Source organism: Theobroma cacao, chromosome 2 (genome assembly GCF_053813885.1).
Source record: "Theobroma cacao isolate CCN51 chromosome 2, ASM5381388v1, whole genome shotgun sequence".
NCBI lineage: Eukaryota > Viridiplantae > Streptophyta > Magnoliopsida > Malvales > Malvaceae > Theobroma > Theobroma cacao.
The window spans coordinates 13,553,232-13,564,777 of NC_142640.1; the positions used below are offsets into that span (position 1 = coordinate 13,553,232).

The window sequence follows — 11,546 nt, forward strand, 5'->3', positions numbered from 1 at the left end:
GCATCTAAATTGTATAAGTAAATATAGAAATTTTGTTTGTGAATATTAACTTTGATAAGATGATAAAGTATATTTTACGCTTGTACTTGAAATTATAAGGATGTGAAGATAAATTTACTTAAAATTTTATCTCTATACTTTATTATGATAATTCAGGTCTCGGATCACGTTTTTCAATGAAATGTCAATATTTTTAAATAAAAAAATTATTACATTAAATACTTGTGTTTTTTCCTCTTGACATTTATGTTGTTATGACATAACATTAATATAAAACTTTATTTTTCGTTCAAATTTTGTTGGTTTTTTTTTTTTTCATTTATCTGCTTCACCTTTCCTAGTAGCACTTCCGACCAGTGATGCTGAATCTAGTGCTGCTAGTCATACCAATCCAGCCTGGGAAAGCCAAATTCAACCTCTCCACGGCGCTGATGCGCTACATACGTAGGTAATCTGACCTAGGAAAGCTAGACTCCATGTTAATTCATACCAATTAATCAACGCGCAGACTAAAGGCTAAATTCAAGCTATCCAGGTCTAATTGACATCTTACTTGGCACCAGATTCAATATCATTCTGGGGCCTTTGTCTGCCTGCATCTCCAGGGTTGTCAATGAAGTTGGCTAGCAATGGCTAGTAAAGGAATGGAAGAAGATGAAGAAGAAATGAAAAAAAAAATAAAGAGAAGAGAAAAGAAGAAAGAACTGAAAGATAAATACCAATTTATGAATAGTTTTTAAAATTGTATTAAGAATTTGTAATTTAATATGGAAATATATAACCAAATAAACAAATAAATACAATTAAAAACTCATAAAAACGAAACAAAATAGCCAAAATTGAGTGAATTAAATCAAAATTATTCAACGACAAAATAATGACCTAAAACAGAGGAAATAATCGTTTAAATACAGCAATATTCTTTTCCCCTATTTTTTTTAATTCACACAGGAAGTAACTATTTACACAGGTCAAACGGATCATGCTCCTGCGCCACTATGCTGTCTCCTCCTCTCTTCCCTCATTGAATGTAGTAGTACTCTGCCCCATCCCAGAGAAGCGGAGGGGAGGGGAATAGCAGGGCCCCGGTCATTTCAAAAATTTTAAAATATATTTTATTTTTTAAAAATTTTATAATTTTATTTTTACAAAAAATTTTAAATTTTTAAAACATATTTTTATTTTTTTGAAATTTTATAATTTTATCTTAATAAAAATTTTAAAATTTTTTTAACATATTTTTAATTTTTTAAATTTTTATAATTTTATCTCTACAATAATTTTATAACATATCACAATTGAGTACTATTGTCAAGTTGATATATTTTTAGCTACTATTGTCTCCCTCTTATAAAAATTAGATTTCCAGATTTAATGAGAATGTGGTGAAGTTGTTCACTCTTAACACATCTTTGTACTCTCAGAATGATTTCAAATCCTTTAATCTTGAAAGTATTTGCAACCTTGTAAATAAATATTACCCTTATAATTTTACTGAAAATGATAAAATGTATCTAATCTATCAATTGGATCTATTCAAATTTGACATTCTTCTTAATCTTTTAAAAAATGTATTTACACCTTCTACGCTATGGCAAGTATTGAAGAATATGAAAATATAAAAAATTAACTTCATTGTTGACAATTTGATCTGATTTGTCTTAACTCTTTCAATTTTCATAGCAATATCACGTAACACCCCATATCCTCATATAGAAACCAATATGACCTTATTGACAAGACGAATGGTCAATTGAAATAAATTTAAGTATTTAAGAGTATTGAAGGATGAAAGGGATATCTTAGAATAAAATATTCTGGATGCAATAAAATAATAATATCTTGTTGAGGTCGAAGTTATGGAGTTAAAAGGTACTATAGAGCTACACCATGGCAAAGTATGGTATTTGGAGCTTTACAAGGTTAGAAGAAAATTTTGAAATAAAATAATAATTTTTAGATTAAATAATATTAAAATAATATCAATATCAAATTGACTATATTACACGAAGAATGTGTGATTTGTATAAGTTGTCTAAGTCGGGGGTGGAAGTAAGAAAGAATTTTGAAGAAAAATGACGTTAGTGGGGCCCGCGTGTCTTTATTAAATAAAGTTAGAGCGGGTAAGTATATATTTAAATATTATGGTAATATCTTGATGAAGTACAAATTTTATATCCTATTTGTATAAGTATAAAGGAAGGAAGATAGAAGGAAATTGAAATTAAATAAACATTGAAAGGATCAAATTGTAAAGAATGAAAGTTTGGAGGGTCAAATGGCAAATAAGGAAAAGTTTTAAGGCTTATGTGCAATTTTAATATTTGAAGTTAAATGGACATTTACTAACCAAGGAAAGTTAGGTTACGTGGGATAGGATATGTACATGTGAATTTACTATTACATGCAAATCATTGCATGCAAAAAGTAGAAAGTTAGTGGAAAACATGTGGGACCCCACCATGTGAAAGTTGATAAAGAGAAAAAGAATAAAGAGTATTTAAGTGAAAGAAAATCATGGTTTGGCAAAGATAGCCCGTGGTAAACAAAGCAAGGATGGTAATGTGATTTGAAAAGAAAAAGGTATAATTATAGCATGAAATATTATTGGGTGATAAAGTGGCATTAAAAGGAAATGAAAATGAAATGAAAAATGAATGGAAAGTGAGGTGGCGGGTGGAAAGGTTTCAAAAGCCTTTTTGCCTTGTGATTTTAATCACATAAAAGAAAATGGAAAAATGCCAAAAACTATCAAGCTTTGAGCAATCCACCCATGAAAGAAATGGGAAAGAAATAGGACATGTACAAGGCCATTTTCAAGCCTATTCGTTGTAATGTCTGCCAACATCAAAAAGAAAACAAACAAATTAAAGTTTGCCTTGAGAGATCCGCACCCTTGAGAGAAAAGAATGAAAGGATTAGTCTTGTGAAACCCCACCCGAGAAGAAGAGAGAAAAGAGAAGAAAGGAAACATGCAAGGAAAGGCTCGGCTTTTAGAAGAAAAATGTGAAAAAAAAACAAGTGAGTTCCCATGAGAGATTTGCCCATTTGGAAGGGAAATGGAGAGGAGAAGGCTTTGTGAAGCTTTCACCCGAGAGGAGAGGAAGAGTTGAGAGGAAAGAAAGAAAGAGAATCGGTTTGAAAAAAAAGAAGAAAAGAGAAAAGAAGGTTCGGCCTAGTGAACCAGAGACAAGGAAGGTAAAAATATTGTCATTTTTGTTTGAAATGCATGCTTTGTAAATCAATTGTAATGTAGGATTTTGTTGTTGTAGCAAGGATCTACAAAGGTTTAAAGAACCCCAGGCATGCAAGTAGGTAGATCTTGGAATGCATGGTGATTTTGGAGCTAAATTAACAATGGATAAGTGTTTTAGTCTTGAAATCACAAGTAGAAAGGAAAAATGAAGATGTATATTGATTGTCTATGTTTGTGGCAGCAATGGTGACCGAAGATGTGAGGAAGTTGTGAATCATATTTGGAAATTCAAGCTTGAACCAAGAGGTAAGCATGCAAAGTGACTACATTGTGTTGTATAAGCTTTGGTTGGTTGAAGTATATGGATTGTATGTTAAATGCTTGTGAATAATGTTGATAAAAACTATGAGATTTAGTTAAGGATTATTGGTTGATATGCTGCCATTTATGAGTACAATTAAATGTATTAGATTTGAATGGTTGCTAGGAAGTGTATAAGTAAGGAAAGTTTGCTGTGGTGGCGTACTAGAAGAGGTAATAGGTGACCTGCAAGTAAGATTAGCTAGAAATGTACCCGAATCGATAGCAACATAATGTCCCGCTATTGTAAAGTGAGTAGGGAGTGCCTATTTCAAAATTTCTATAACTATATAATGATTTACGTATAGTAAACGTTGCTAGATTTCTTTAAATGCATTGTGGAAAGCATGAGCTGCTAAAAAACGATATGTGGTTTTAAATACTTATTTGTGAAAGTTTCATACACTATTATTGTGGAAAGCATGCGCTGGTAGAAATCCTAAGAAATTGTGGATGCCATGTCTTTGAAAATGGCTTTGAATATATATACATACATATATATATATATATATATATATATATATATATATATATAAGCTTTATATGTAAAGGGTTTTTAAAATTGGGAAACAAGCTTTTTAACACGATTTATGTCGAAATGTGCCTTATTGATTGTGTGATGTGCATTCATGAATGAATTTCGTATTCATCATGCTGATTGACATATAAACCTCATGCAAAGGTTTTACAATGCAAAAGTCTTACAAAAAGAGTTTTTAACATGTTACCTTGATTGGTATTTTGAAAATGGTTTGAAATGAGTTTTTGAGAACCCAACGCGATTTTTAAATGATTTTATCAAACTGAGAGATTCAAGAGTAGGTCGAATGTCACATCGGGATAGGGTGACTCTTGTGCACAAGTGAGCTCTAGCTAGAGAATCTTTGGGTCACCGACTAGCTGTTAGACGTGGCTGGGGCCACGGTCTATGATTATACATGGCAAGGCCATGGGATGATATACGTGGCTAAGCCACAAGTGATATACGTGGTTACGACCGCTTGATTTCTCCGATATCGGCCAACATCGTCGAGACTACCATGGTTGTGGGATCCGGTGGAGCGGAGCTCCTGGATGTTATTAGCTGGAAGTGGGTCCACGGGTTGTTATTTACGATTACCTACTCGAGAATGGCATCTCTTTGGGTTTTCAAACTTGTATTCTTTCGCATGGTGAGAACTATAAAATTTTTCGTAGCTCCCTTATTTATACTATGATGTTGGATTTAACTCCTCGCGTATGAGGCGATTTGCGAATTTGTGTATAAGCTTTGATAATATTTGATTTCACAGGAGCGTGCGTGATTATACTGATTTGATGTGAGTAAAGATGTTAAATGATTTCGATGTCAAAAATCTTTTTCTTACACTGGTTTTAATACATTACTTGAAATGATTATTTCCATCATGGCTTTTGGGTTTAAATGTAAGGCACAAATACCCCATTTGATTTTAAATTGCTTATACATATTCATATGTTTTTAATGTTCAAACTTATCTGCTTTATGCTTGTTTCCCATCTACGCCTTGCTCACGGAGCCGATGATCACTGAGTTTGTGAAACTCACCACCCCTTATCTCTCTTTTGTAGATAGTGGTCGGCCTAGCATGCAATCATTGGCACTTATGGTCTACCGCAGATAGGTAACAGCATCTCATAGCATTTTATTCCGAGTCACTCCGCTGTTAGAGGTCGAGTTATTCGTAGCCTAATTTGATTGTAAATAGTATTAATGAAAATGTATGGTTGGATATTAATGACCTTGATGTACTTCTACAATTATGTGGAATAAAAGTTAAATTGATTTATTATGGCTATTGTTCAAATTATGCTACAAAAGGGATACATGGTTCAAGTAATTATAGATATCAGTGGAATGAGTTCATTGTTACAACAACAATTTTGAATAAGGCTTGTTCGAGATTTGACGGGTTCTCTCATAAGACTCGGATGCCGGTAGCGATCGAAGAGCGATCGTTACACGTTAGAATGTGCATTGTCTATTATGAAACTTGTTAAGAACAAGACTCGTAATAAAATGTCAAATAATTTTCTAATATTTTTATTGATAATTCTTATTGAAAAGGAAACCATTTGAGGTTCAGTGATAAATTCTTTCAACTCTATAAAAAATTGTCGAGTTCAATTAAGGATATCTAATTTTAATATGCAATAATTGTTAAAAAATGTTTTTATTTTATACTTAATATGTAGTTTGAGTTATTTATATAATTTTCATATAAATTTTTTCTATTTAAGTTACTTTATATTTTTATGGAACATTGTACTTCTAATATCTCCCCCTAAATGCAAAATTTTGACTCCGTCCCAACCCCATCTCATTCTGTACTCACTGTTTAGTTGGTATTTATATTGCTTTTCTAGCTTGTCCCAACATCTACGATCCTCCTAGCAGCCACTTCTGCATCCAGGACGAATCGATTCAGGCTCCCCCATAGCTGCAATTCTCTCGCTGTTAAATTGTAATTACGAGGATTCATCAAATGTCAGCTTTTCCAAACCAGCATCTTCCTTCTGTTATAAACTCTTTTGTCGAGCCAAACACCTTGGATTGCATGTCTGGCTTCCTCAGGGAAGAAAGCAGCGCCACCAAAACCTGCTTTTCTTCAAACTTTCCGGATGCATGCTTTCAGGAAATTATTTCCGGGCAATATGCTCAAAACCATGTAGCTACAACTCTTAATGAAGTGAATCTAGATGTCCCTTTCACATTCCCTGTTATCCCTTTTGCTATTGCAAATCAGGAGATAGATTCTACCACCATACCCATGCTGTTGGAACTTGAACAACGAGGCGATGATCATCAAATTACAGGAGAAGTGTCAGCGTCGGAGAACAAGAGAAAGAAAGTGGAAACAAAGGTATGTTTGGCGATTATTCTGTTCAATATATTCATTTAATTATATATGGAGTAATTTTCTTGAAAGGAAACTAAATTAATCCTTGCACACAGGAAAAAAAATTATTACCCAGTATTTGTCATGTAATGTATTATGTACCTCGCTTCTTTGATGGTCAGGTAGAAAGAGAGAAAAAACGTGAGAAAAAACATAAAAATATTCGTGGCTTGCAACAAGCAAAGGAAAGCAGGCTGAAGCCTGATATAAAGAACAAGAAGAAAGCTCCTGAGAAGGTCGAAACAGATAATTATGCTCATGTCAGAGCTAGGAGAGGTGAAGCAACAGACAAACACAGCCTTGCGGAGAGGGTATGATATCCAACCACATTAGCACTTCTACCGGAAAACCTACCTCACGACTAATTGCAAAAAGGAAAAAAAAACTGAAAATTTAACATGCCAGAAATGGGAAATTCGATCCATTTGCATTCAATAAATATCATAGCTTTGAAATGGGTTTTCCAGGTCAGAAGGGAGAAAATCAGCGTCAGGATGAAGCTATTGCAATCACTTGTTCCTGGATGTGACAAGGTGCCATTCTTAATTCCGTGCATACTTTTCTTGAAACGTACGAAGTTAATCGATATGTTCAAGAGGATTCATTGAAATCAATACTTGAAAAGGCGTACCAATTGAAATTTGTTTTTTTCCCTTTTCCTGGATACCATATTTCATTTTCTTAATTTGAATGTTGCTAAACGCTTACCATTATTTCTTAAATTTTGTAATGCTCATAGCTGACTGGCAAGACTCAGATGCTGGATGAAATCATTAGATATGTTCAATGCTTACAGCATCAAGTAGAGGTTACTCTCCAAGTCACAGCTTCCGCTATTGCTCTTACTGCTCATTTTTAACTATATAATTTAACAGTCGACAATTATATATATCCTCAGTTTTTTGCAGCAAAACTTGCTCCTGTTGATTCCATGTTGGGCGAATTTGGAGTAGGCTTAATTACTAGCACATTCGCGTCGGAGGTCAAGCTTTCTAGAAAACCTGTCATCTGTCCTACACCTTCAATTCCTTTTTTTTTTTTTCTCCTTTCGACTTTGCTAAACCGAATTTATCATAGAGGGTTTTCCTCGTAAGTTAAATTTAAGTAGAGTTTTTCAAGTGAATTTTGTGAAATTCTTAATTGAAAATGATGAAAATAAAAATAAAAATTGAAAGCTATAATAAAAAAAATAGAAACCCATCATTGAAGAAATTTATTATATTAATACCCATTTAAATAATTATAAGTACGTAGTATGTGTAATATAAATTAAAAAACAAAGGTGTCCCAGTTCTTATGAGTAATCATTAGAAAAACCATTATTATATCAAGTTAATCATATCAATTATATTACTGTTCTCTAAGTAGTGTGTGTAAAATGCCTTCCATCTGTAGTTCATCAGCACTGAAGCCGAGGTTTACCTTTTCTAACTTTTCTGTCTTTTCAAAAAAAGGCTACTAAGATTTTTTTCAGCGAAAAAGTAATAACAATATCTATGGATCGACCATTCTAATCTACTTTCCAGGAATTTTCTAGCTTGGAAAAAGCATGGCCTCTGTCCTTTGTAGAATCCAGCTCCACGGGCCAGTTTAAAGCGTTCACTGCAGCAACACCTGCACCAACTTCCTCGTTACTTCATCAGACCGACGCGCAGCAGAGATTGAATATCACCACTCGAGTACGTTCTTATAATTTGACTAAACTTTTCAACATCAAAAGAAAATACTATGTATACATATACAGGTTTTCATATAGAGTGCGTGAATCAAGCGTTTTAATTAAATAAATTTCTAAAGTTTATTATTCTTAATTAATTAGGATAAAGCAATTTGTTATGGGAAACGCCATATCAGAACCAGCAGCAGTTTGGCTTAGACAGTTTGTCTTCTTTTCAGAAGCAAATTAAGGAATAAAAGCTTTGCAACCAAAGACTGTAAGCTCTTTCTCGAGTGTATTACATTCCTAAACACACAAATTAATTACTGCTAATCCCTCTTTTAATTTCCTTCCCTTTTTCTTAACAGGCAATTATAGATACTGACAAGCATCCGCTATTTCTATCTTCAAATGGGTAATCTTGTATTGTTTCCGTTGACTTAAATTTTAAGGGAATAAAGAATATACGTTATGCTACATGTCACATCGTTGTGGAAGGGTCTTTTTCAATTTCCTGTGATATCTTTAATTGATTTCAAATTTATTGGTAATGTTCAAATTTTATTTAGTTTGTGGCTAAGATAGGTTTGATATGTTTTCAAGAAAAAAAAAATTAAATTCAAGTGCGAAAATGTGAAATGCATGGACCAAATTTGTTGTAATTAAATTAAGTAATAGAACATATTTATCTTGTAGATGCAAATACTTTATCAATTAATGTCATTAATGTATTGTTTTCCAATCTCAATAAATAATTCATTGTAAAATTTGTAATATATAATACAGGCGGGGAAAGAGAAGAAGTTGTGTAAAATTAAGAGTCCATGCATTTGTGTATAATTAGGGAACAACGCTAAGAGATGGCCTATAAAAAAAAAAGATACCGAGACATAAATTTATGCAATATAATATATATATATATATATATGAATATATTGATTGAATGACAATACTTAGTGGACCATAATTTGTTATAAAGTTGTGCATATCCAATTTGTTAATTATATGTTTTAATTTTCCACGTAATGTGATTATTTTCGAACTCCATCTACTGGCCGACTGAGGAAAAATAAGAACTCATATTTGTATAAAGTTTGAAATCAAGTTCTTCACGAAACTACTAAAAGTATATACTTCTATGAAATTAGTATCCATATATTTGTACGGATAGTTAACAGTTTATTTTTATAATGTGTCCATGTAATCAAATGGACTAGTTTCATGTAAGCTAAAGTTGAAATCTTTTTCTTATGATCGACATTCAATCAACCATTTGCACGTATAATGCAAAATCTTCTCAAAGGCGTGTCTATATATAAATAATAAGAAAATCAAAATTACTTTAAGTAAAATGAAAGGTCCTTTTATTTGAAAACAAAAAAAAGCATGTGTACCTAATTTTTTGAATAAAATATACATATATGTTATGAATATTTTTGTGAATATTCATTTATATTATCTACATCTAGATTTGATGAAAATTAGATTAGATTAAGATTTAATCCATTTAATCCCTAAATGTTATCTTCATCTTGTAAATTTAATCTAGATAAGGGATTATTAGCTTATAAATAGACCCCTTCACTTCATTTGTAAATACACACTTGAATAAGATCTTCTTACTCCCTCTAAATACTTTCCTTCTTCTAAATACTTTCTCTTATATTTCTCTTATAGTTGTTCTTTTAGATTTATTTCATAATGCGTTATCAGTAAGATTCTCTGATCTCTCAAGTTTTAGAATTATTATGTTTTCTTCATCTTCAAGCTTCAAAAGGATTTCAATGATTGAGTTTTGATTTCTGATTTTAAAAGATCAGATAAGTGACTTGATAACTCTTTAGTATTTTCATTCCCTAAAAATCAACCTTCATATGAATTTTACTATCATGTAGTATATATTTTGTCTCTTGATTGGAAAGTGAATTTGCTATTATATCTATTAATGAAAAACCATGAATGTCCATTCCCTAAAATGAATGTGACAAATGAGCTACTAATAAAAATTATGAATATTCATTTCCTGAAGTAAATGCGACAAACAAGCTACTAATAAAAAATTATAAATCCGTCTATTCCCTAAAGTGAATGTGACATCATTTAATAATTATGGTCATAATCATGAATCCATCCATTCCTTGAAGTGAATGCAACACCATTTAATTACGATGGCTATAATAATTTACACTATCACTATTTTAATTATAATTTTACCACCAGAAGTGGATGAATAATTTTATCATTTGAATTTAAGAATAATTTTACCACTAGAAGTGGATAGATAATTTTATCATCAAAAGTATATGGATGCCTTAATTCACTAAAAAAATGGATAATCCACCAGAAGTAGATAACCCATCATATGTGGATCATTCACCAAAAGTGGATATATACTTGTAACCTACCATAAATAGACGAATACTTTCAACGCACCAAAACTAGATGGATACCTTAAACCACTAACCCACTAGAAGTGGATAACCCATCAAAAAGTGGATGAATACTTGTAACCCACTAGAAGTGGATAAATAGTGAAAAGAATAAAAGAAATATAAAAAACGTATTGTTATTGATGTGGCATGAAAGATCATTGGTCACGTACCTATTGTACGTCTTAAATTTTATCAAGCATCACTAAAAATTAAAACATCTTGTGATAATTTTAATCATGGCCAAGTTGATATAGCACATCAAGACATCTGTCCACCCTGAAAGAGGAATTGATTACATGATTGGTAATAAAAATATCTATTATTGATTTTCTTATCCCGAAAAAGGAATTGATCATTCAATTGGTACTAGAAATATCTGAGAATGAACTTAATAGTAATTGGTATATTTAGTATAACTACATTATGAAGATGCTTTAATATGTTTAAATAATATGTTCTTATTATGTGTTTTAATTCTATATTTAATATTCTTTTATGTTAACTTGTAAGTTTCTTATTGTATATATTTATGGATATTCATATTGTTGGATCCAAGATCTGTGATGTAAATATATGTCTAGCAGGCATTGCTATAACACGCACTATATTTAAAGACAAGAAATATTCTTTCTACTTGACAACCAAAAAAAGCTAATGTCAATTCAATATCTAGTAGTCTAAGATTAATTGGAGGCTTCAGAAGAGTTAATATTTTACTACCTTAAGGAATAAATTAATAGATGATGTATTTTTTTCTATTAAGTTTCAAAGAAGTTTTTTAAGTTTTAAAGATATTCGTTTGAATAGATATCATATTGAGAAAACAAATGAAAGAGACATTTAATACCTTTATATTACATCTATTATCTCAAGTAGAAAGTGTGTGTGGAAAAAAAATTACTTGCTCTGTTCTCAGAATTAAACTATATAAATATTAGAATAATTGAAACCCATAGTAACTAGAAGTTTACTAATGTTTTAAT

At 31.5% G+C, this 11,546-nt stretch overlaps 1 protein-coding gene across 2 annotated transcripts; it reads left to right on the plus strand.

The window, feature by feature from the left end:
- Window positions 1–5,877: 5,877 nt before the first annotated feature.
- Window positions 5,878–8,631, plus strand: LOC18608863 (uncharacterized). Of its 2 annotated transcripts, none has more exons than XM_088803945.1 (7): window positions 5,878–6,438; window positions 6,597–6,785; window positions 6,942–7,007; window positions 7,214–7,282; window positions 8,001–8,153; window positions 8,294–8,408; window positions 8,500–8,631. In XM_088803945.1, exons 1-6 carry the CDS (start codon window positions 6,061–6,063, stop codon window positions 8,348–8,350), a joined length of 912 nt encoding a protein of 303 aa, XP_088660071.1. In that variant the 5' UTR covers window positions 5,878–6,060; the 3' UTR covers window positions 8,351–8,408; window positions 8,500–8,631. The 2 variants fall into 2 exon arrangements, with proteins under 2 accessions (XP_088660071.1, XP_088660072.1); XM_088803946.1 differs by having other exon boundaries at window positions 8,371–8,408.
- Window positions 8,632–11,546: the final 2,915 nt, after the last annotated feature.